This window comes from Dermochelys coriacea, chromosome 8, assembly GCF_009764565.3.
Source record: "Dermochelys coriacea isolate rDerCor1 chromosome 8, rDerCor1.pri.v4, whole genome shotgun sequence".
Lineage (NCBI taxonomy): Eukaryota > Metazoa > Chordata > Testudines > Dermochelyidae > Dermochelys > Dermochelys coriacea.
In genome coordinates, this window is record NC_050075.1 from 86978392 (window position 1) to 87006053 (window position 27662).

General features: G+C 39.8%; 1 protein-coding gene across 4 annotated transcripts in view; it reads left to right on the plus strand.

Moving 5' to 3' along the window:
• NEGR1 (neuronal growth regulator 1) overlaps positions 1-27662 on the plus strand; it is a 609038-nt gene that overhangs the window by 397117 nt on the left and 184259 nt on the right. For all 4 annotated transcript variants that reach the window (XM_038413602.2, XM_038413603.2, XM_038413604.2 and 1 more), the window contains exon 4: positions 26702-26833. In XM_038413602.2, coding sequence (XP_038269530.1) covers positions 26702-26833 — 132 coding nt within the window. The remainder of the gene's footprint in view (positions 1-26701; positions 26834-27662) is intronic.

Consider the following 27662-nt stretch of genomic DNA (forward strand, 5'->3'; position numbering starts at 1 on the left):
GTGGAGTGGGGGGGCCGGGGGCAGCAAGGGTGGGATGTCTGTGATGTGGCCCTCGGGCCAATGCACTAGTCCTCATGTGGCTCTCGTGGTCATTTGAGTTTAAGAGCCCTGATTTAAAGGCAGCAGTGCAATTAATAGCTTCCAGTGGTTACTGTCTTTCAACCTTCCCTTTATTTTTGGATTTAAGGAAAGAAATTGTATAGTACTGAATCCTCAAAAATTCATCTATCCTGCAGACAGGAAATGTCTTTTGATTTCAGTTTTAAAATAATGTTATTCAATGGACTTTACCCTGCAATGGATGAAATCCACTGCAAAATAGACTAAATCTGAGGATTCAGGACTGAAAATCACTTTCAGTATCAAACAGTCCTTTGCATATGGAGTCACTGATATTAAACTCTGTGATTAATGGGCTGCCCATTAAATGGTCTTATAAAAATGTCATCATTATGAGAACTGTCCAAATGTTTTAGAATCCCTTTAGGAACAATTAACAGTAATTCTGGAAATGTTCATGTCATCTGTAAATTTTGAAACCCAATGAAAAATTCTGCCTGTTAATGTGGAGTTGTTATGAGAAGTGAGGGAGATTTGGACTAAGATATTGAAATACTTTGGTCTGTTATGTAGTGAGGACACGGTGATAGTCTTAGTAAAACATGGATATTCTGAGGAAAGCTGTACAAATTTGGTGATCATTTTTTTAGAAAATGTGTATAAGAATATTTCATTTTTTGTTTCAAGTGATTTTGTATCCCCTTTTAGCAAAAATGGGCAAAATGATTATCTTTACATAAAAATCACATGAAAATTAGAATTTTAAAACCATCTTTCATTCAGATTAGGCTTTGTCTCCTCAGAGATGGACTAATTATCACCTGATTTTAGTGAAAGTTTTTGAAGTATGGTGGATTTTTCAATGAAATGCCTAGTTCATAACCAAACACAAAGCAAGTACAAACTACAAATAGCTTTGCATTTATTTGTGTATGTTCTTGACATGTCTAGCTCTGAGCAATGTGATCTTCTGGAGAGCAGTGCCTGATTTGGAGGGTAGGAGTGTAGTGGTGGATGATCTCCAAAATATAATGTGATGCTTCAACTTTTTCTTTGCTTAAATTCTTTTATCTTTTTCCCCCGGTAGTAAGAACTGGAGAGTATAATGTAGCCATCTATTAACCTCCTCCCCTTTTATTTTAAGTGCCTGATATCAGTGTAGAAAAGGAAAATAAATGAGTACACTGAGGGGGGACTTTATTTCTCACAGAGGGATGAGGTGAGTTTTGTGCAAAAACAGTTAATGCGATTGTGGTTAAGTGCTTGAGTACTCTCTGTTGGTAAACATATCCTCAACTTTAGAATGCAGTAAATGCCTTGTCTTAATAGGCTACATACAAAAATCTTGGGAGAGAAAACTGGAGGAATCAGTGGGTTTATTGAAGTCGGATGTTTTTATTGTGGATAAAATAAAACAATAGCCATGAATGGCAGGATGGAGGAGGATATCACTTTTGTATACCAAAAGCTACCCAAAAGGAGGAAAAGTAAACAGATGTAGCCAGAATCAGAATTGCGGGATTTAAATGTTCAAACACACAGGAATGCAAAAAAATAAAACTATACAGACTTAAAAGAGATACAAATGCACATGTTAACAAAGGGTTAACCATTGAAATGAACAGGTTTCAGAGTAGCAGCCGTGTTAGTCTGTATTCGCAAAAAGAAAAGGAGTACTTGTGGCACCTTAGAGACTAACAAATTTATTAGAGCATAAGCTTTCGTGAGCTACAGCTCACTTCATCGGATGCATTTGGTGGAAAAAACAGAGGAGAGATTTATATACACACACACAGAGAACATGAAACAATGGGTTTATCATACACACTGTAAGGAGAGTGATCACTTAAGATAAGCCATCACCAACAGCAGGGGGGGGAAGGAGGAAAACCTTTCATGGTGACAAGCAGGTAGGCTAATTCCAGCAGTTAACAAGAATATCAGAGGAACAGTGGGGGGTGGGGTGGGAGGGAGAAATACCATGGGGAAATAGTTTTACTTTGTGTAATGACTCATCCATTCCCAGTCTCTATTCAAGCCTAAGTTAATTGTATCCAGTTTGCAAATTAATTCCAATTCAGCAGTCTCTCGTTGGAGTCTGTTTTTGAAGCTTTTTTGTTGAAGTATAGCCACTCTTAGGTCTGTGATCGAGTGACCAGAGAGATTGAAGTGTTCTCCAACTGGTTTTTGAATGTTATAATTCTTGACGTCTGATTTGTGTCCATTCATTCTTTTACGTAGAGACTGTCCAGTTTGGCCAATGTACATGGCAGAGGGGCATTGCTGGCACATGATGGCATATATCACATTGGTAGATGCGCAGGTGAACGAGCCTCTGATAGTGTGGCTGATGTGATTAGGCCCTATGATGGTATCCCCTGAATAGATATGTGGACAGAGTTGGCAACGGGCTTCGTTGCAAGGATAGGTTCCTGGGTTAGTGGTTCTGTTGTGTGGTGTGTGGTTGCTGGTGAGTATTTACAAAAACTAGACAAGCCATTTACAAAACACACTTTGATTCTCTACAAAAGAAAAAGGACACTAAGCTATCTAAACTACTATATGCCACAAGGGGCCACAACAATGGTTCCCGTAACCCACCCAGCAATATTGTTAATCTATCCAACTATACTCTTAGCCCAGCGGAAGAATCTGTCCTATCTCGGGGCCTCTCCTTTTGCCCCTCCACCCCCACGAACATGATACAGTTCTGTGGTGACCTAGAATCCTATTTTCGACGTCTCAGACTCAAGGAATATTTCCAACACACCTCTGACCAACATATTAACCCACAGAGACCTTCCTGCCAACACTACAAAAAGAAGGATTCTGGGTGGACTCCTCCTGAAGGTCGAAACAGCAGCCTGGATTTCTACATAGACTGCTTCCGCCGACGTGCACGAGCTGAAATTGTGGAAAAGCAGCATCGCTTACCCCATAACCTCAGCCATGCAGAACACAGTGCCATCCACAGCCTCAGAAACAACTCTGACATCATAATCAAAAAGGCTGACAAAGGAGGTGCTGTCGTCATCATGAATAGGTCGGAGTATGAACAAGAGGCTACTAGGCAGCTCTCCAACACCACTTTCTACAAGCCATTACCCTCTGATCCCACTGAGAGTTACCAAAAAAAACTACAGCATTTGCTCAAGAAACTCCCTGAAAAAGCACAAGAACAAATCCGCACAGACACACCCCTGGAGCCCCGACCTGGGGTATTCTATCTGCTACCCAAGATCCATAAACCTGGAAATCCTGGACGCCCCATCATCTCAGGCATTGGCACCCTGACAGCAGGATTGTCTGGCTATGTAGACTCCCTCCTCAGGCCCTTCGTTACCAGCACTCCCAGCTATCTTCGAGACACCACCGATTTCCTGAGGAAACTACAGTCCATTGGTGATCTTCCTAAAAACACCATCCTAGCCACTATGGATGTAGAAGCCCTCTACACCAACATTCCACACAAAGATGGACTACAAGCCGTCAGGAACAGTATCCCCGATACTGTCACGGCTAACCTGGTGGCAGAACTTTGTGACTTTGTCCTGACCCATAACTATTTCACATTTGGTGACAATGTATACCTTCAAATCAGCGGCACTGCGATGGGTACCCGCATGGCCCCACAGTATGCCAACATTTTTATGGCTGACTTAGAACAACGCTTCCTCAGCTCTCGTCCCCTAATGCCCCTACTCTACTTGCGCTACATTGATGACATCTTCATCATCTGGACCCATGGAAAAGAAGCTCTTGAGGAATTCCACCATGATTTCAACAATTTCCATCCCACCATCAACCTCAGCCTGGACCAGTCCACACAAGAGATCCACTTCCTGGACACTACGGTGCTAATAAGCGATGGTCACATAAACACCACCCTATATCGGAAACCTACTGACCGCTATTCCTACCTACATGCCTCTAGCTTTCATCCAGATCATACCACCCGATCCATTGTCTACAGCCAAGCGCTACGATATAACCGCATTTGCTCCAACCCCTCAGACAGAGACAAACACCTACAAGATCTCTATCATGCATTCCTACAACTACAATACCCACCTGCTGAAGTGAAGAAACAGATTGACAGAGCCAGAAGAGTACCCAGAAGTCACCTACTACAGGACAGGCCAAACAAGGAAAACAACAGAACGCCACTAGCCATCACCTTCAGCCCCCAACTAAAACCCCTCCAACGCATCATCAAGGATCTACAACCTATCCTGAAGGACGAGCCATCGCTCTCTCAGATCTTGGGAGACAGACCAGTCCTTGCTTACAGACAGCCCCCCAATCTGAAGCAAATACTTACCAGCAACCACACACCACACAACAGAACCACTAACCCAGGAACCTATCCTTGCAACAAAGCCCGTTGCCAACTCTGTCCACATATCTATTCAGGGGATACCATCATAGGGCCTAATCACATCAGCCACACTATCAGAGGCTCGTTCACCTGCGCATCTACCAATGTGATATATGCCATCATGTGCCAGCAAAGCCCCTCTGCCATGTACATTGGCCAAACTGGACAGTCTCTACGTAAAAGAATGAATGGACACAAATCAGACGTCAAGAATTATAACATTCAAAAACCAGTTGGAGAACACTTCAATCTGTCTGGTCACTCGATCACAGACCTAAGAGTGGCTATACTTCAACAAAAAAGCTTCAAAAACAGACTCCAACGAGAGACTGCTGAATTGGAATTAATTTGCAAACTGGATACAATTAACTTAGGCTTGAATAGAGACTGGGAATGGATGAGTCATTACACAAAGTAAAACTATTTCCCCATGGTATTTCTCCCTCCCACCCCACCCCCCACTGTTCCTCTGATATTCTTGTTAACTGCTGGAATTAGCCTACCTGCTTGTCACCATGAAAGGTTTTCCTCCTTCCCCCCCCTGCTGCTGGTGATGGCTTATCTTAAGTGATCACTCTCCTTACAGTGTGTATGATAAACCCATTGTTTCATGTTCTCTGTGTGTGTGTATATAAATCTCTCCTCTGTTTTTTCCACCAAATGCATCCGATGAAGTGAGCTGTAGCTCACGAAAGCTTATGCTCTAATAAATTTGTTAGTCTCTAAGGTGCCACAAGTACTCCTTTTCTTCATTGAAATGAAGAAATTGTATTAGCATGAGTCACAGATAATTAGCTCCCTGCTAAGAGTCCATAAATCCCCACATAAGAGCTCTGAACTATGTTGAAGTTAGCCCTAATTATGTTGTTGTTGTTTTATAAATTCTTTACTTCTCCAAGCTGAGAAGTATAAATTTTCTTATTTGACTATTTGACCCTGAAGACTAGAGATGGAAAGTTTTCCACAATGAAATGTTTCATATATTTCAGCTCTGCCAAACAGAATTCTGAATTTCACAAAGTAACAAGAATGTCTCCCTGTTAAAAGCTAGTGCTTTGACTAAATCTGTGAGAACATATTCTGAATAAAGAACCCTGAATGAAGAACGTAATTCTATCTCAGATAATCTATCTGTCGATTGAACACTGGTTTTTGTGTCTGCACTGTCAATATACCAATCTCTTCCATGCAATACAAAGATTTCCAGAAACAGATCCCCAAAAGTCAAAGCGCATAATCTGGTAGACATGCTGCCCTTCTAGTACATAGATATCCATCAAATCTTTTGGCTTAAATGCTTTTTTTCCCTCCAAAAGGTAGCAATGGATCCATATCATCTTCACTGTAAGTATTAAAATGTAGATAGTTGTCCTTTTATCAAGATTCTACCTCTAAGGCAGGAAAATCAATACACTAATGCATTTTAGCATATGAGACAGTAATGTTTTCTTTGTTGCAATGAGTGTAAAGGGGAAATTCAAAGTTACTTCCAAAAATGGAATGCATGACAGATAGTTCTGCTCAGTGATTAAAAGGTAGTGTAGTGTAACTTCAGAAAGTGGGGTGGAGGGGGGGAATTAAACTTGACATCTTCACTTTTAAAACCAATCTGTACCTTGATGAGTCAAAACTAACCATTAATAAGATGCAGCAAATGGGAAGGTTGTGCATGTAGAAAAATATAAATGATTCCTAAGAGTAAATTTATCTCCCTCTCTCTCTCTGTTGAACACAGCATCAAACGGAAAAAAAAGATTTTCTTCCCAATAAGGTGATGTTTGAGGATTACATATTCATATTAAAGGAACACTCCAGTGTTGTTTAGTCTAAAAATGCTACATGGTAACTGACAGGTTTATGCTGGCATTAACGTTACTTAGTGCTCTCACGTCATCACAGCTATATTGCTTTGATGATTGACAGTAATACAGCAATTTAATATCTTCAAAAGATTTGTCGCTCTAATGTTACATTTGTGTAATGATGTATTGCTATTATATGTTATAATGCTACTCTGAAATACAGACCTTTAATATGAACACTCAGATGTGCTCTGTACATTTTATCCCATGAACTGTGTAAAAACATAGCTAAAAAGGAATATTTTTGAGAGAAAGTAATAAACACTAAAAGGCTAGAAAATCCATGCTAGCCTATACAATGTATACGATCTTCCTTGATTTTTTTTCGAACAAAAACAGTCATTACATTGGTAAAGACCTATCTTGATTGTTCTATTCGTGAACTAATTGAAAATAATAAATAGTTCATTGTAAGAGTCTAGAGGTGAAATTCTGGGCCTATCTGAAGTCAGTCGGAGTTTCGCCATTGACTTAGTAGGACCAGGATTTCATCTCAGAACTTTAATTCCCACTTTCTGTCTCCAGTTCATCTCTGAGACACTACAGAGCCTAATAGTGAGAAAATTAAATTGTCTTCTGAAACTCTTTTTTCACAGACTAGTAATTCAATTTCTTCTCTTTTTCCTATGGCTATGCCTTTATTTAACTGGGTATACAGAAATCACAGTATATCTTAACTCATTGTCTCTGCTCACTGGTAGATGTGTGTATATATATATAAAATCTTTTCTTCTAGTGGGTGGTTGTTGGAATTCTCCAGATGTAAAACAAGATGTTTTTGATATTGAAGATAAAATGTAATAGACATTAGTGACAAAATTAACAAAAATCCATGGATTTAAAATGTTGTATATACATGCCTATAGATCTAACTTTTAAAATAATTATGAAATTCATTTTCCTATTTTCAAAATGTGTAAGCAAATGTGTTATAATGATATATTACCACAAATGTTATATATGATAACGATATATATTACCACAAACTTCATATGTGACATAGAATCATAAAAGATTAGGCTTGGAAGAGACCTCAGGAGGTCATTTAATCCAACCCCCTGCTCAAATCAGGACCAACACCAACTAAATCATCCCACCCAGGGCTTTGTCAAGCCAGGCCTTAAAAACCTCTAAGGATGGAGATTCCACCACTTCCCTAGCTAACCCATTACAAGGCTTCACCACACTCCTAGTGAAATAGTTTTTCTTAATATCCAACCTAGACCTCCCCCACTGCAACCATTGCTCCTTGTTCTGTTATCTGCCACCACTGAGAAAAGCGTAGCTCCATCCTCTTTGGAACCCCACTTCATGTAGTTGAAGGCTGCTATCTAATCTGCTCTCACTCTTCTCTTCTGCAGACTAAACAAGCCCAGTTCCCTCAGCCTCTCCTCCTAAGTCATGTGCCCCAGCCCCCTAATAATTTTGTTGCCCTCTTCTGGACTCTATCCTTGTAGCAACTGACTCTTGTATTCTTGGAAGAAAATGATGGGACATAATGAAGTTAGGGCTTAAAGTTGTCGTTTTCCTCTTTGACAAAGCATATGTAATTCCTCTAATATTTTCTGCAATTATGTGTGATAATATTTTGCACTTCTATAGCACCTTCCATCCAAGGAGTTCAGAGGATTTTGCATACGTTAATTATACCTTGCAACTCCTCAGATTACATTGCCATTTTACAGGTGATTAAACTAGGCACAGAGAGGCTAAGAGGCATATTTTCAAAAGTGCTGTCTAACTTTGGTTGGCAAACACTAGACACCCATCACATTTGAAAATAAAGCCATTGTGACGTGGCAAGACCAGATGCTATGGAAGAGTAGTGGGAGATAAATATATTAGATCCAGGCTAAACAAATCCCTGGTACCAGGATAAGTGAAATGGCAGCTGCTCCAGATCAATTAAGACACCTGGGGCCAATTAAAAACTTTCCAGAAGGCAGGGAGAAAGCTAGGTTGATTGGGACACCTGAAGCCAATCAGGGACTGGCTGAAACTAGTTAAAAGTCTCCCAGTTAGTCAGGTAGGTGTGCATGTCAGGAGCTGTGGGAAGAAGTTGCGCGGTTGGAGAGGCTGAGTAGTACACACCATATCAGGCACAAGGAAGCAGGCCCTGAGGTAAGGGTTAAGTGGAGCTTGAAGAAGTGAGGCTGCTGTAGGGGAAGTAGCCCAGGGAATTGTACATGTCATGTTTCTAAAAGGTCAGCTACCATAGCTGATACTATTAGGGTCCCTGGACTGGAGCCTGGAGTAGAGGGGGGCCCCGGGCTCCCTCCCCACCTTTGCCCCCTGATTAATCACTGAGACTGGGAGACAACAGAGACTGTGCAAGGAAGAATAACTTCTCCTCACCTCCCTCGCTGGCTTATGATGAAAATGGCTCAGTAGACTGTGACCCTTATCTTTAGAGAAAGAAGGGTTACGTGGAGGGTCACAGTGAGCCTCTGAGGCTAGCGAAATCCGCCAGGAAATGCGGGACCCACGGAGGCACGGATAAAGCTTTGTCACACCATCAATGCGCAAAATTGAGCACACAAAATTAGAGATGATTTTTTAAAATTTAGGATTAAGTGATTTAGTCTGTCACAGGTTTGAGTAGCAGCCGTGTTAGTCTGTATTCGCAAAAAGAAAAGTAGGACTTGTGGCACCTTAGAGACTAACAAATTTATTTGAGCATAAGCTTTCATGAGCTACAGCTCACTTCATTGGATGCGTTTGGTGGAAAATACAATGGGGAGATTTATATACACACAGAGAGAACATGAAACAATGGGTTTTATCATGCACACTGTAAGGAGAGTGATCACTTAAGATGAGCTATTACCAGCAGGATGGGGGAGGGGAGGAGGAAAACCTTTTATGGTGATCAAGGTGGGCCATTTCCAGCATTTAACAAGAACGTCTGAGGAACAGTGGGGGGTGGGGTGGGGGAAGAAATAACATGGGGAAATAGTTCTACTTTGTGTAATGACCCATCCACTCCCAGTCTCTATTCAAGCCTAAGTTAATTGTATCCACTTTGCAAATTAATTCCAATTCAGCAGTTTCTCCTTGGAGTCTGTTTTTGAAGTTTTTTTTGTTGAAGGATAGCCACTCTCAGGTCTGTAATCAAGTGAACGGAGAGACTGAAGTGTTCTCTGACTGGTTTTTGAATGTTATAATTCTTGACGTCCGATTTGTGTCCATTGATTCTTTTACATAGAGACTGTCCAGTTTGACCAAAGTACATGGCAGAGGGGCATTGCTGGCACATGATGGCATATATCACATTGGTAGATGCACAGGTGAACGAGCCTCTGATAGTGTGGTTGATGTGATTAGGCCCTATGATGGTGTCTGTCACACAGGAAGATTGTGGCCAAACCAGGAATACAGTGCAGATTTCCTGATCCCTAATCCTCTGCTTTAGACACTGAAGCAGCTTTCCTTTTATGGTGTGTCCACCTAAAGCAGATACTATCTTTCAGTGAATCCTCATTCAGACAACTCCTTTATGCTGTATAAAAGATAATAAGAATCTATGATTTAGGACCTGTAATCTATTTTTTAAGGATTAGTGGTATAGCCTGTCTAGCTCTGATCTTTTTCTCCAATTATTTTCAGTTACAAAAATCTGCTGTTACATGATTGTTAATGTTCTGAAAAAATAGTTGTACCAGTGAATTTTAATAGGTCAGAATAGCATCCCCACATGTACAGAATAGACTTACAAAGAAGTGCTGAGAGGCACTTAATAATGGCACCACTGGTACACCCCTCTAATAAGAATATATAAGCACTCCTACGTTTTCTTTTAAAAAAAAACTTGTTTTGTTTTATGTAAATATAAACACAACAAAACAAAGCATAAAATACATGCACAAGATGGAAATATCATATAAATAACAAAATTCAACATTCATCATTTATAAAACATGCAAAACAAACAAAAACAAAAAAACACCCCTAAATCTGTAAACATCATGTAGGGCATTAATTATTAAAGTGACTACATAGATAAATAAGTGAGAATATAACCTTTGAGCATCAGGGACTAATGTATGCTAAATTGTAAAAGTAGCCAATAGTTTCACATGTGACCAGGCATCCTCATATTTTTTCCAAGCATTTCTATTACACAGAGTGATTTTTTTCCATTAAAGCAGTAGTAGAAAGCTTCCTAAACCAATCTGTATATGAGGGACAAATTGTAGATTTCCATTTTCTCAAATAACTCTTTTGGCCACCAGCATACTTAATGCAATCCATTTCCTAGTGCCAACTTACTCAGCACCCCTAAAATACACAAGCTTGGAGACGGAAAGAAAGTAACACTTAAAGTTTTTGAGAGGGTACTGAATATGACGTTCCAGAATATATGCATTTTTGACAGGTAATGAGGATGTGTGAAAGATTGTCACATGGTTGTTTGGATCTCCCTGTGAATTGCCAATCTAGCCTTAAAAACAAATGTTCTGGAGTCCAGTATTACCTGTTTAGTATCTTGTTCTGGAAGAATCACAAGGATAAGGAACTTGAAGTATCTTTCACATTAAGCCAGATATCCTCCCAGCTTTCTCTTGTGATAATTAGGCTAAGTATGTCTTCCTTCCCTGCCTTTTTTTTTGGTTAAGACTGAGATTTAGGGGGCAATACAAAGCATAAAGCTGCTGATAAGTAATTCTTACAAAGAGACTTTTGTTTCCATATTTCTTAACATGCTCTTCTCGAGGTGAGAACATTGAAACAGAACAGTTGTCCCCTATTCTTAGATGAATCCTTGAGCATAGCTGCTGAAAGAAGGAACTGTGAGACCGTGGTAGCTGATATTTGTTCAATGTGTAATCAAAGAAGGCCAGTCTTTCATCCTGTAATATATCTTTATTTTTGTTAATCCTTTTTCTATCCAAATTGTCTTTAATGTGGATTTGGCCTTGATTGTGAGGCACGGGTTATTTGATTGTCCTACAAGAAGAGAATTAGTAAGATCAGATGCTGTAATCATCTTAATGTTTTACAGGATGCCCCATGAAAACGCAAATATTAAATTTTCTCATAAGGGTGGGGGAGCCTTTTAAGTTGTTAAAAGAATAAAGAGAATCAAATACGGCATAGTTAAGATTTTTTCAATATCAAACCAGGCTGGTGTGTATACAGAGCTACTGGAGGGGACACATTTGGGATGCTAGATTAATATAAATGCAAATCTGGCAACCCCATATAACCTCTAGTTGCTCCAGATTTTTTAAGAGTCATGTGTGACAAGCGAGGCTATTCTTTATCCCACATGAATTGCATGATAAGCCTATTTATTAGAGCAAAAAACAAGAAAGACACCTGGGAAGGCAATAGGCTAATAATATAAATCAATCTGGGGCAGATTTGTTTTGGCTATTTCTATTCTCCCCACTATGGCTAGAGAGAGGAGATGTCATCTATCTACATCCCTGGAAATTTCTTTTAATATATAACCCATATTTATAGAAACAATATTGAGAATATTGGGATAAATTTCCTAAATAAGTTATTTCCTTGCATATTTGAAATGGAAAATGCTGAACCTGAGAAAGATCTGGTCTTTTGGATATATCTATTGCTTGTGACTTATGCCAGTTAAATTGAAACCCCGAGATCTTTCCAAAAATATCAACTGCATTCAATAATGATGTGATTCATGAGGATGGATTCTTCAATAGCATAAAAATGTCATTAGCATGTAAACTGATTTTGAATTCTTTCCTTTTTAAAGTCAAACCTGCAGTGGCTAAGTGCTGATAAATGTACGTTGCCAGTGGTGCAAGAGAAACATTAAAAAGGAGGGGCAAGAGGGGACAACTCCGTTGTATCCCTCTTTCTAGCTGAAATGGAGAAATAATTGTTTTAGTTGATAATAAACAATGTGAGAGTTGTATAATACACTGACCCCATTCAGGAATATTGGTCCAAATCCATTTTTTAGGACAGCCATTAGATAAGGCTATTCAACCCTATCAAAGGCTTTCTCTGAATCTAAAGATGAAGCTATTGAGGGAACATCTGACATCTGAGTTTGCTGGATCAAGTGAGTGATTTTCAGAATCCGATGTTCCTTTAATAAAACCAACCTGATCTGTGTGTATAATTGATGGGATAATGGTGTTCAGTCATGTCACTAAAATTTTTGCAATCTGTGTTCAATATCGATAGTGGATGAAAGTTGCCACAGTTGCAACAACCTTTATTCTTCTTTAATATTAAAGTAATTAAATCAGTTCTCATATGATGAAACATGGTTCCTTTTTGGAATGTTTCAGTGAAGACCTTTGAAAGAATATTAGATAACTGATTATAAAACGTTCTGTAGAAATCTGCTGGAAAGCCATCCATCCTAGGGACCTTGCCAGAATTCATATTTTTATAGTCTGTTCGATCTCTTGTGTTGTGATAGCTTTGTCAATAAGCAACACTTATTTTTCTTTGAGTGCTGTCCCTGTGGGTGCTCCACATTAGGTGTCAGAGCGTCCCGGCGCCGTTGATTGGAGATTTTCGGTAGCAGTGCCTGGTCGGGACGCAGGCGCTCAGTTGGTATCTCCCATCTCGTTGGAATCTTCCTGAGCACCTGCGTCCTAGACCCCCCTTTAGTTCCTTTTCAACCGTCCCTGGCTGAAGATGGGTCTTCTTGAAGAGAAGCTACTTCTCTTCCCTGGTTTCTATAGGGAAAAAAGTAACAAAGAATATAGAAATAGTTATTAGTTATATCCCAGTTGTTTCCCTTCCTTTAGTTTAGTTACATAGTTAGTTACTTAGTTAAAAAAAAAAAAAAAAAAACTTTTCGCTTCAGGCTTGTCTCCTGCTGAGACACTCTCCCCTGCCATTTCTAGTTCACAATGCCAGGGGCTTCAGGATTCAAAAAGTGTGTTTCCTGTCAGGACTCCATGCCAAGGTTGGATGGGCACTCACATTGTGTGAAGTGCCTCAGGAAAACCCACATTCCTACAAGGTGCCTCCACTGTATGAGCCTCAAGTCAAGGGCTCGATGCTACAGGGACCTGTGGCTTAAAATGCCTCTGATGGAAAAATCCCTGCAGCCGCTTTCGGAGATGGGGAAAGTTAAACCCGCTCCTAAACGCTCCCCAACCAGATCTGAACCAGTGGGGAGCATTGCTTCAACCTCTTTGGAGTAGAGGCAAGAGGCACAGCAGTCTCATAGGCGAGACTCTGACAAGGGTAAAGGGTCTCCCGCGAGATCCTTACCCTCTGTGCTGACAGGTGCCTCAGCTCTTTCTAAAGCCTCAGCCACTGAAGTTGGCACTCAGTTAAGACATCCCCCTAGAAGAGGTTCAGGAGACACAACACAAACTTCTCAGAATCCTTCAAACCTCTGCACCCTCAAAAATCGCGCTTCCTATAAATGAAGCACTCTTGGAACCAGCTGACCCTCTCTGGCAAACTCCAGCTTCTTTATTACCAACCTGCAGAAAGGCTGAACATAAATACTATGTTCCTGCTGACTTCCTATTTTCTCACCCACAACCGAACTCTCTTGTCATGGATGCAGTCGCACAAAGGACGAAACAGCCACAATATCGGCCCACCCCACAAGACAAGGACCTTAAATGCCTTGATGTCTTGGGTCGCAAGATTTACACGTCCTCCACTCTACAATTCAGGGTTGCAAACTACTCTGCACTTCTTGCCAGCTATGACTTTGATAACTACAATAAACTTTTTGAATTTGCCTCCTACATTTCAGAGGATAGGAAAGCGGACTTTAAATCAATTCTGAGCGAGGGCCAATTGATTTCCAGAATGGCCCTACAAGCCTCTTTAGACACGGTGGACACAGCAGCCTGTACTATTGCAGCTGCTGTAGTTATGCGCAGATCTTCATGGCTTTCTGCATCTGGCATCCCTAAAGAACTGCAGACCAAAGTGGAGAACCTCCCCTTTGATAAAGACACTGTTTTCCAAAAAAAAAAAAAAAAAGATGAACTACTTCACACCATGAAAGATTTTAGAGTGACACTGCGCATCCTGGGTATTCACCCATCTCTTCCCAGGAGACAATGATACCAACCTTACCAAAGACTGTACACGCAACAATATTATCGGTCCCAACCCAAACCATATGACGTAAATAGGAATCGCTCTAGACCCCCTAAGCACAGACAAAATCAAGCTCAAGCAACCACCTCCCACCTATCCGGGAATAAACAACAATTTTGAAACATTGGTCAAGGGTCTGCGCAAGCACTCCTTGATTCCACTTGCTCATTTGGCCACCGCCTCTAGAGTTTTCAAGATGCCTGGCAGCGTATTACACAGGATCACTGGGTCCTCAAAATAGTTCAGTCCGATTACTCTATCCCATTCATATCCTATCCTCCTACCTTCCCCCTTCCCTGTCCCTCTTCAGGGACCCCTCTCACGAGCACCTACTTCGCGTAAAAGTGGCTCACCTTCTCCAGCTAGGCGCAGTGGAATCTGTGCTGACCCAACATCAAGGGAAAGAGTTCTACTCCCATTACTTCCTGACCCAGAAAAAGACCAGGGGATGGAGGCCTATACCAGATCTACGCTGACTGTATAAATTAGTGAGGATACAAAAATTCAAGATGGTCTCACTGGGCACAATAATTCCTGCACTTGATCAAGGGGACTGGTTCACAGCCCTCAACCTACAGGTCGCATATTTTCATATATCAATTCATCCAGCTCACAGACACTTCCTACGATTCTCAATCGGTCACGACCATTTTCAATACATTACCAATTTCCTTTTGGCCTCTCCACAGCACAGTCTTTTCCAAAACTCTAGCCATGGTCATGGCTCACCTCCACAAACATGGGATCACGCTTTTCCCCTACCTGAATAATTGCCTCATCAAGGGCAACTCCAATGGCAAGACACTTCAAGCTACCCGTTTTGCCACCTCCCTCTTTCACAGCCTAGGCCTCCAAATAAACATCCAAAAATCCACCCTGACACCCACACAACCGATCGAGTTCATCGGAGCTCATCTCGACTCAATCCAGAGCAGAGCCTCGCTCCCATATCACAGATTCCTCGCTATTACGCAGCTCTTACGCACGCTCTCTATTCATCTCAGGACACAGGCAAGAATCTGTCTACAGCTCCTTGGTCATATGGCAGCCACCACCTTTATGGTCCAGTATGCCAGACTACACATGATGTCTTCAGGGCTGGCTCAATTCCAATTTCAAACCCAACAGACATACCTTAGGGACACTGCTAACTCCTCCTCCCAATGTTCTAGCTTCCCTACATTGGTGGACAAGACCAGAAAACCTCTGCACGGGAGTTTCCTTCCAGCAACGATCCTCAACACCCGTGCTCATTATGGATGATTCCCTAATCGGTTGGGAAGCGCATCTAGGGGGACACAGGGCACAAGGCCGGTGGTCTGCATCAGAGACGTACCTACACATAAATCTCTTAGAGCTCAGAGCAGTGAGGTGAGCATGCCTTCACTTTCTTCCCCTTATAAAGAACAAATCTATTTGGGTCTTAACAGACAGCAAAGCATGTATGTACTAAAGCCAGGAAGAGCGAATTGAGTTCTATGAATTTGATAAAAGGGAACATATAAGAGAGAAATTTGTATCTGATTTACAAAGAGAATTTTGCACGAAAAGGCCTCACATTTTCTATAGGGGGGCAGATAAGCTTTGATGTATTTCCAAATGATTGGAATAAGAGATACTGCTTAGGAATTGCTGGCAACGATGGATACAAGACTATCTATTTCTTTGGAGATAAGACCATGCCAGGTGGAAATGATTATGAAATCTACACAGACTCCCGAACAGTAGGCCACAGTGTTACATCACCAGAGGACACAAGAAGAATCTGTGAAGAGCTCTTTTTTAAATAAATGACTTTGTTTTCCTTTAGATTTGACAGCAGCCAAACACTGTGTTCAAGAAGAAAAACCAATCCCTTCAAACTACATCAACAGATAAGGGGGAGCCCGATCACATTCCCTTTGCATGGAAGCCATCTGACTATGGAATTGGTGCATACAACATCAAATACAAATCATCGCTTCCTACTTACCAGGCTGCTGATGCTACCACAACACTACTGCTGACACACTCAGCAGACACTTCTCAACAGAATACGAAAGGGAACTGCATCCCGCAAGATTTCAACAGCTCTTCTCCCTCTGGGGCACCTCATCAATAGACCTCTTTGCCACAACCCAGAATCAAAAACGTGGGCTGTTTTGCTCCAGAGCAGGACTAGGGACTGCATCCCTAGGAGACGCGTTCCTCATCCCGTGGAACAACTCCCACCAATCCCTCTGCTACATGAGGTTCTTCAGAAGATCGTAGATGACAAGGCCTAGGTCATCCTTATTGCCCTGGCTTGGCCGAGACAGAAGTATCCTTACTTACTCCGCATGTCCTCCCATCATCCGCGGGCTCTCCCCAACAGGCCAGATCTCCTTTCCCAGGACAACAGACAGGTTCTTCACCCCCATCTCCAAAAACTCCACCTGACAGCCTGGATCCTTCATGGTTCCAAACCCATGAACTAGCCTGTTCAGAGCACGTCCGATACATCCTCCTGCACAGTAGAAAAGACTCCACTTGTAAAACTTACCTGCAGAAGTGGAAGCGTTTCACCCTCTGGTGCTCACATAATCACTTAATGCCCAATACGGTGACCCTCCCTAACATTCTAGACTACCTCCTGAAACTAAAACAGGATGGACTTTCGCTCAACTCCATCAAAGTACACCTGGCAGCGCTTACCACCTTCCATGACCTATTAGAAGGTTTTTCACTCTTTACCCCCCCCCCCACCATAAAACGAATTCTCACGGGCCTGCAAAATTTCTACCCTGAAATTTACCCAGTGGCAGCTACATGGAATCTTAACCTTGTTCTTCACGCTCTCATGAAACCTCCATTCGAGCCTTTGGCTACCTCCTCTCTTCTCCATATGTCCACGAAGGCAGCTTTCTTAGTTGCAATAACATCAGCAAGGAGAGTAGGGTGAAATAAGCACCCTGATGGCCCATCCTCCCTACACAATCTTCTCCAAAGACAAAGTCACTCTGAGACCACATCATTTCTCCCTAAGGTGGTATCACCTTCCACCTTAACCAACTGATATACTTGCTTACTTTTTATCCCAAACCTCACAAGACTTCACATGGGGCATCCCTGTATACTCTCGACATCAGGCGAGCAATCGCCTTTTACTTAGACAGGACTAAGCCGTTTCATAAATCTCCACGACTCTTTGTCTCCATCACCGAAAGATCGAAAGGTACAGTATCTCTAGACAAGTCTGTCCAAGTGGATCTCTGACTGCATCAGATCCTCTTACTGTATTCAAAATATTCAAAATACTGTATTCAAAATATTCAACCGCCCGAAGGCATTGGAACTCATTCCAGTCGAGCTATGTTGACATCCATTGCCTTCCTACATAATGTACCCATTTCTGACACCTATAAAGCTGCTACATGGTCATCTGAACACGTTTGCCAAACACTATGCTATCACGCAGTATACCACGGCAGACACCATAGTAGGCCATACAGTACTCTCTACAGTACTGACTGCCCCATCTCCAAAGTCCTGCCAACCATAGTGGGAACTGCTACGCATTCACCTAGAGTGGAGCACCCACAGGGACAGCTCTTGAAGAAGAAAGGGAAGTTACTCACCTTGCAGTAACTGAAGTTCTTCGAGATGTATGTCCCTGTGGGTGCTCCACTCCCCACCTTCCTCCTCTCTACTTTGGAGTACTAGTATAATCGCTCCACAGTAGAGAATGAACTGAGGGTGTGCGGGACTCAGGTGCTCAGGAAGATTCCAACTAGACGGGAGATACTAACTGGGTGCCTGCATCCCAACCAGGCACTGCTACCGAAAATCTCTGATCAATGGTGCTGAGACACACCGACACCCACAAGGACACACATCTCAAAGAACTTTAGTTACTGCAAGGTGAGTAACTTCCCCTTCTGAAATTAGGGTATAAAAACAACACTTCTGTTCTGAAGTTAGGGTATTCAATGAAAAGGTCAAATTTATTAGAGTCAAATTGGTTGTCTGATTTATATCAATCTTTATAGAATTGTTTAAATTGATTATTTAGAGCTACTGGTTTAAGGATGGCTCCTTGCCTCCCCCAATCCCCATCTTCTTGTGATAAGGAAGAAACGCTGTCATGGGCCTATTCCATCTTAAGTCTCTGGGCAAGAAGTTTACCTGCTTAATCTCCCCATTCATAATATCTGTCTTAGACACTGTTGAGTGCAAATTTGACTTGGCTGGATAAGCGTTCATTATATTTATATTTGTCATTGAATAGAGAACATAGAACTTTTTCATTATTTTGGTCAGTTAAGTGCAATCTCTGCAACTCATCTATTTCCTTGTTCAAAGAGTCTAGGATTGAGTCTTTTTCATTCTTCTTTTGGGAGGCATGCTTTATGCATTCAACTCCATGGTAGCTCTCAGAGCTTTCCAGAAGAAGAAATCTGAGGTAACTGAGTGTTTTTTTGTGTGTGTGGAGTTAGAGATGACTAAATCGACTATGGGACAAAACTTTACATCTTTTAGTAGCAGTGTGTTCCGCTTCCACCTGGAAGATTTTAATGATGTGTAAACAGTGTTTAAGGTAAGTATAATGGGAGCATGATCTGAAATTGATATATTATCAGTAGCTGCTTCTGGGTATGCTGGAATTTGTTTTGAAGACACAAGAAAAGTCAGTTCTGGAGTAAGATAAGTACTGTAGAGAAATATGTATAGTCATGCTTCTTGGGGTGTTTCGGTCTCGATATATATTTTAAATCCAATTCATTCATTAATATAGTAGAACCTCAGAGTTACGAACTGACCAGTCAACCACACAGTTCATTTGGAACTGGAAGTACACAATCAGATGCCAGCAGGGGGGAAAGAAAAGCAAATAGACTACAGTACTGTGTTAAATGTAAACTACTAAAAAAAATAAAGGGAAAGTTTAAAAACAAATTGACATGGTAAGGAAACTGTTTCTGTGATTGTTTCATTTAAAGTAAGATGGTTAAAAGCAACATTTTCTTCTGCATAGTAAAGCTGTTTTCAGTCTATGCTCAATTGTAAGCTTTTGAAAGAATAACCAAAACGTTTTGTTCAGAGTTACGAACAACCTCCATTCCCAAGGCATTAGTAACTCTGAGGTTCTACTGTAATGAGGGTTGGCCCCTTGTACTTTGAGAGACTGGATTTGTCCAGATGTCTGTTTACCATAGTATTCCAGTAGCCTCTCGGTAATGCAGAAATGTCTTTTTTTATTAGAAAGAATGTCTGCAATGTCTTTGAAAAATTCAGAATCCACTTGGTTTGTAAATGCTTCCTAGAATTAACTTTTTTGAGTTGAAACAGCCTTCAAAAAGAATGTATCTTCCCTCAGGATCAGACCAAGACTGTATATATTGAGAAGTTATTCTTTTATGAAATAAGATGTTTGTGTCTCTGCTCTTAGAATTTAATGATGGATGAAACTCAATACCTACCCACATCTTCTTGATTCCTTTGGCATCTATTTATGCTATATGAGTTTCCTGCAATAAAGCTACTTGGAACTTTTTTGACCTGAGGTGTCTCAGGATTTTAATTCTTTTAGAAGGTTGATTAAGTCCCCTCATATTCCAGGAACATATTCCAAGAAAATTCATGCAAAGTTTTAAATTCTATATTAAGACATATAACCTTATTCTAAAGATACATATTTCCCCACTGATATTGTAAAATCTCTAGGATATGGTCTGTATTATACATATTAGATATTGGTTAGTTTTGAGGCCTTCAGTTGAGCCTCTAAGGGAGTTAGGTATACAAAAAGATCTATAGTTAAATAATATCATGTGTCTTCCAAAATATATTTGTAACAGAAAACAAAAAATTAACAGACCTAAAACAAGCCAGGGTGGGCATGTTCAGATCCCTGATGGCTTCAATTTCATCTGCTTTTCTCCTTCCTGTATTATCTACTAATAGTCTAAACATTTCTACATGCAAATATATTTGAAATCAAATATTACCCTGTAAATACCATTGGGTATTCAAAAACATGTATAATATACTTCTACCTACAGAAGTTTTTATGTATACATTCATAAACATATGTATATATACACAGACTCATCACTTATAAATTTATAGTTGATTTGGTAAATCAATATAAACTAGTACCAAATATGAAAAATACAACAATATAAAAAAATCATGTTCATAGTATGTCAAATGCCCTGCACAATTTGAATAACTAATGCTATTTAAGGTTTAGGTTATAATCTACTTTACATGTCAGGAATATTTACTGTTCCAAGGGACGTGTGCTTACCATAACATGACCTATCAGAGGCAGAGCTCTTCAAGAGATTCTGTCTAGCAGTGGCGCTGTAAATCCCAGCTTAGTGTTAAACTGTTGCTTTATGCATCACAGTGCTATTCAGTTGTTGCTATTGCTCAGTCCCAAAGGAGATCAAAGAAAAGTTCAACCTAGCTGGTTATCTTCTAGGAGTTAGAAGATTATATAAAGTGAATATTACCATATCTACATAGAAAACATAGGAAAACAAACTGATTTTTAAACTTGTTGAGGTATGCTTTTATGATTCTCAAATCTGGCCTTAGTCTCAGCCTTTGAAGTATCTGTCAAGCTTCAGAGGAGATTTTGCCCAATGCCCTCTGGAGTCTTCTAAATTCATAGTGAAGGTGAATGGGTACTTGATGCTATATCTGACTTTGGTCCCCCTCAGAATTTTCTTTATGCCATTGAATGCAGCCCTCTTTTTGTTAAGTTCAGCTGGGAAGTGAGGAAAAGGAGAAATTTTGTGACCTTTGTACATAAGGCTTTCAATTTTTCTTGCAGCATTCATTAACATTACTTTAACATTGAACTTCAGCAGTTTGAAGATGATGGGTCTGGGCTTAGACTCCTGCCTTCTATTACCAGGCATTCAATGAGCCCTTTCAATGTCTAATGGGGGAAACTTGGGAGTCCAATTTAAGTTTGTCAGAGATCAGCTTTTGAAGAAAGCTGATAATATCCTTCTCCTTTAGCCCCTCAGCAATGCCCTAAAGATGAAGGTTCTTTCTTCAAGATCTGTTTTCTAAGTCATCTTGTTTTTCTTCCCGTTTGTCTAATCTAAACGTGAAGGAGGCAGTTTCTTCTTTAATTTCACTGGTTTCAATGGCAGTTTTTTGTAGCTTATTTTCCAAGTGCCACATTCGAGATTTTACATGTTTAGAGAGTCCATGAATATCTTTTGAGATTGAATCTAGTCAGTCTGTGAGGAATTCTTTCAGTGCTGTAATGTCTGGGCTAGGTTTTACTGTAGCCTTGCAACCTCTCCCTTAAGCTGCTTAGTTGATTCAAATGTAGGTCTTTTGTTGCCTCTCATTTTTTCATTGGAATTCATATTCAACAGTTTGAACTTTATCCAAGGGTTTAATTTAAACTTTTATGTCAGAAATGTATTGCCAGTTTGTTAGGAAAGTAATTATCAGAGATGAATTAATATGTGGGAGTGAGGAGGTCTGGGACTAGGCAGCCATCTTCTACATGGGTACCATGCGACCCTAACCCAAGTTTTCTACGTAGTAGTTGTGATGAGTTAGAGCAGTAGCAATTTGTTATTCAGCACCCTTTCTCCCTAACAGTGTCAAGAAGCAGTCTTTTGTCAATACTTATTTACACATTCACTTTCCCTGCAGATATTGTTTCTGTTGATAATTTTCAATAGGACTGATGACTGCTTACCAGATCTGGGAACTAATGCTATTTGTGTGGTAGCAGAGTTGTGCCGAATACATAAACCTGTCACTTCTGTCAATATGGAATGGCAGTGATATTGATCTTTGCTGAGGCTGAGTATTATCTCATTCAGACTGCAAAGTAAATGCCACAAGCGCAGTTACAATCAAGGAATGGTTAAGAAGGCTAGAGATAGGAGAGAGAAAGTTGGGGAATTTCCTTATGTTTATGCATTAAAAAAAATAACCTTGGGTTTCTAATGAGGAGTGTTAGTTAGTGGCCAGTGAGTCTAATCCTGAATATCTATTTTATGGATTTGCAAGACACTACACTTCACTTATTGTCTTCTTTCCAAATTCATGTTGGTAATCAGAATTGAAAAAGGCATTAATTACCCCCAAGATTAGACATACACTGTCTCCACATTTTCATAATTGATCCAATCCCCAAAGAATTTTAGTTTGGAGAGTTTTTAATCTCATAATTTTAAAAGGATTTTTAACATACAGTAGTGTATACTTTTGTAGTGTTTTATGCATTGTTTTCAGTGTTATAAACAAATAGTGTGCTTTCCTATTGACAGCCTCCCATGTAATTGTTATCTCATAAATTTAGCTATCACAGACTTAGCCTACGTTTGTGTGGATAATTACAAAGTGGTAATTATTGACTTATCCAAACTGAGTATTGTGATTATTTTTAGTATGCACAGTTAGAGTGTATGGAAAGTTCTTTCCAGGGAAGCAGTGTGGTCTAGTGGGTAGAGTAGACCATCAAAACACTTAGGCTGAAATCCTGATCCCACTGACTTCATTAGAAAAACTCCACTAATGTCAGGGAGACAAGGATTTCAGCTTCGATTTTTGTTCCCATATCCACCACTTACTTGCTGTGTAGCTGTGAGCAAGTCATTTAACTTCTCTGTATCTTAGTTTCCTTTGTAAAATTGGAATAATACTCACCCAGTTTTTGTCAGTTGATTTCCTTCATGTTGCAATATGATCTTTAAACAAAAAAGCGAGTGGCCTCTATACAATGTGCTTTTAGATGCAGGGTTATCATACAAACTGGGGAAACTAAAGAGTCTTTCACAAACTGGAGTAGATCCTTTTGGATAAATAAAAAAAAATACTAACATTTCATATATGATTCACTGGAGCATTGCCCTCTGGGATGTGAAATTTGATAGGGTTTCCTCTGTGTAGCTAAATAAGTTCATGGAGATTTGGTAGCCTTTCACTGAACCCTTTTTGGACTTTGTACCCAGTGCTTTCCATAATATTTTGTAAAGTACACCTCTGATCCCATTGGAACTTTTTTCTTCCCTGTAACTCAGTTCTAGTTTTAAGTGCTCCTAGAGGTAAGGATTAGAATATTCTTATATTACTTTTGTTAACAATTCTCTGTAGGAGATACACTATCACAGTTTTAATCTTTTATGATGTAATTTTCCGCAGAGAGGAGTAGGGTGGATTGTGTATCCTGCTCTTTTTGTGAGTGTGCCAGAGAGCTGTAAGCAGCTACAAATAGAACCTGTTGGAGGCCAGCACCCCGGTCACTTAGGACCTGTCTACACAGGGATTACAAATTTATTTTTGGCCTGGGTCAGCTGATTCAGTCTCTGGAGCTCAAAATTTGCTTAAAAGTGGAGAGAAATTGCTGAAAGTGGCTATCATGCAAGGGTAGAGGGTCCGAAAGCTTGGGTTCCAGCCTGAGTCTGAATGTCTACACAGTAATTTTTAGCCCCTCAGCCCAACCCCTGTGAGCCTGAGTCAGTTGACCCAGGCCAACTGCGGCTGTGCCTCAGGTCTTTTAACACTGTGTAGACATACCCTTAGATAACCCAGAACACTGAGTGTGGTTAGAGTAGGAAGGAGTTAGGTAGCTTGATTGGGTTTGGAAGGGTAGAATGAATCACTTACATCTATAGAGAGCCCGGTGAACTCAGGAGGTAATTAGCTCTCCAACTGGAGAACCCAGGGGAAAAAAAAAAAGCTGTATAAAAAGCTGACCAGGGAGCAGAGGTGGGCCTCCATCTAGCTGCCGTTACACTGTGTTGCACTGGAAATAAAGGAAAAAACAATAGTAAACATATTTTTATATGTTACTCCAGTGAAATCTGTGTGCTGTATGATTTACCAAGAGTGCTTATCAACCTGGGTTTGGAGGCGCTGAAGCGGGAGTCTGTTCACAGTGTGGTGTTGATTATTGATATCCTGCTGTTTCTATATGGATTATTGATTGTTTGGGTTGTCTGACGTTCTCCCATATGACATGTCATCTACTTTCATTTCTCTAATATAGAATAAAATTCTTCTAAACACAGAGAATCTGCATAAAACACTCACATCACCCTTTTTACAGAGAGCCAGTATATCCCTTGTGGGAAGATAAACTAATATATACTTAATTATCTAGATCCAATTACCCCAGAGCCCACAGAGAGGGAGTAAAAGAGTGGCTGCTCCTCCAGCCACTAAACTGTATTGGAATCCATAGAGAGTCTGATGCAGCCCTATCACCTGTGGTTTTCGTACTCCACCACAAGCCACAATGACATTTTACAATCAATTTCTGAAATGCAACCTTATATGCCAAATGTATGCACTTTGAAAGATTAATCAGCAAAGTGTTCCTTGGTTTATGCAGTGAAATAGTTTTCTTAAGCCAAAATTAGTGTCTGTGATACAGTGTTCTCATACAGTGCCTCAACAGCATACACTGTACAGCACATTCAAGAAGATGATTGTACATACAAGCAAATATGTTTTATGAAGCACAGAACAACAACATATGTTTCTGTTCAGAGTGATATTAAATAAAATTTTCCAATAAATTGATTCAACCTGGCAACAGTGGCATATAACAGCAGCCAACCATATGAAAAGTAACAGCTGGTTCTTTTGTGGAAGATTGCTTTTCATAATTTATCTCTTATGAACAACATGGGGAAAAACCATCATGGTGCAATTTACTGTATCCTGTAAATTATTTCACTAGATTTTATCACAGTTAAGTTCAATTCATATTTTTTCCATTGCAGTTTTATCATTCCTACTTTTTTGGAACTGGTATTTTCTGTGGTATTTTTTTCCTGTGAATGAGCTGGAGTATCTGGGACCTGTTAGTGAGTGACATCTTGATAAGTATAGAAACTCCTGTGTAGAGAACTTGCAGGAGGCCTATATACCAATTAAATCCTCAAAATAAGGGTTAAGAGGAACTTAAGCAATGAACAGGCCTTGTACTCATCCTCTGCATGGAGTGAATTTCTGGTACAACTGTTTCAAAATTTTACCATTGCTCTGTACATTGTTTGCAGGGTTCTTAACAGTTGACCAAATCTTATCTATGTTGTCACAGTGTGGATAGCAATTTCCAGCAATTCCTCCCCCTTTTTAAGCATGTATATTCCAACATGTGATTTATTATAACCACTGTTGTGCATTTTAGTAAGATTTAATTAATATTTTTCAATTTATTTTATATTTTGTTGTGAATGTTTATAACTTTGTGCAGAATTTAAAGGTATTTTGTTTGTTCTTTAATGTATTGAGAACTGCTCAAAGGACAGAAAAATGAACTTTCCTTAAGGATCTCAAAGTGCTTACAATTAACCTGGCAACACTTCTCTGCAGCGTTGGGGAAATTGTTGTGGCAACTTGCTCAAGGTCACAGCTTAAGTCTGCAGCAGTACTGTCAGCTCGGCCCATGCATCCTGACAGCTAGTTTGTCCTTTGAGTCATAAACTGTCCTTCTTCAGAATAAATAACACATTCATAACTGCGTCCACAACAAGTGATATATACACGCACCAGATTTGTTTTCTCAAGTTGTTTTATATCAAATAAATATCTGGCCATCACTGTTAATTATGATACCATTTTTGCTTATTATGGATGGGCCGACCCAGATATCTTTGCTCAGTTTTGACTTAGCTCTTACTAAATCCATTTTTCACTGGCAGTTTGCCTGAAGGAAGATTGAATAAAGAATTTAGTACAATATAAACACTCCTTAGTAGAGAGAGATTAGCTATTCCATTGTTTAGTTATCTTTTTATTTGTTTTAGTTCTTGATTTTTGAAAGCAGGCATCTATAACAATGTATACAAATTTCTGGATGAGCTAGAATATAGTGGATGTCTATGTTAATAAAATATTTTTATTCAGAAGCTTTAGTCAAAATGTTTTTTCCCAATAAAATATATATAAAATGTGTCAGTTTCCCAGTCAAAGCAGCACATTTATTTTGTAAAAGTCAATATATACGGAACCATATTGGTGAATTTCATCTACAGTGGTAGAAGATTGATAGATATATGCCCATTTTGCAGTTGTTTATCTGATGTATGTTGAGATTATAAAGAACATGTGTATACAAGAAAAAATGATAAAGAACATATGTATACCCCTTCCTGGGAAGTAGTTGTTAAAGTATCACTTGTTAAACTTTCTCTCTTTTCCTTAAAATTGTTTTCTGTAGGTGGGAGAACAAAGGCTGTAATAATTGCCCAGTATCATTTGGAATAATTTTGTCAGGAATATCCAGAAGAAAATCATGAGTTAGTTATTATACCTGAATGATGCTTCATGCACCTCCAGTTAAACTTTCTCTAATTTATTCTCTCTCGTTCTCTTTTCATTTCAGCAAAACCATTTGAAAATGGACAATATCTGGACATCTATGGAATTACAAGAGACCAGGCTGGGGAATATGAATGCAGTGCAGAAAATGATGTCTCAGTCCCAGATGTGAAAAAAGTAAAAGTCACAGTAAACTGTAAGTCCTGTTACTGTTTTAATCACTAAATCCAATGGAGAGGAAAACACAGCTGAGAAGAAAACAGACTACTGTAGTAAAGTGGCAACAAGCTGGTGAAATAGTAGCCCTTTTCTGTTAAAGTAGTGAAACATCCTGGACAGTCACGGTCCGAGTTAATCCCACAAAAGGGAGACATTGTGGAATAAAGGTTGAAATTATCTATGTGTCCTCCAACCCTTCTGCAAAATGGAGGATGGTAATGGTTGACATTTCACATTTGTTGATTTTGTGGACATAAGTCAGACTCTGGGGTGGTGTTGTTTTTTCATACTGGCGATTGAACTGTATAATTCTCATTATTACTAATGGGACTGGAATCCCTTTATTTGGACATTGAAGGCTATATTCTTTTCTCAGAGTTCCTTTGCCACAGTGTTCTGTGGTTTAATTTTGTGCAGTTGTATAGTAATGTGGGAAGAAGAGATCATTTAGACTGGTCTATCTCAGTGGACGTATATTAAATAGCAGGTTTTATTATGATATAACCCCAGTACAAATACATGAGAAGCTCTGCTAGAATGCAATTATTTCATTAACATCTTAGTGGAGATGACTGATATCAATGGAAGTACATAAGACTGGCTGTTAGATTTCTTTATAGTCTGTCAAGTCTATTCTTACATGGGCTTTTTTGTCAGTGGTTTGCTTTCAGATTAAGGCTACTCTACAGTTTAAATCAACATAAATTATGTCGCTCAGGGATGTGAATTAGCCACCCCCTTGAGCAGCAGTGTGGATAGTGCTATGTCAGAGAGAGAGAGCTTTTCCTGCTGGCATACCTACTACT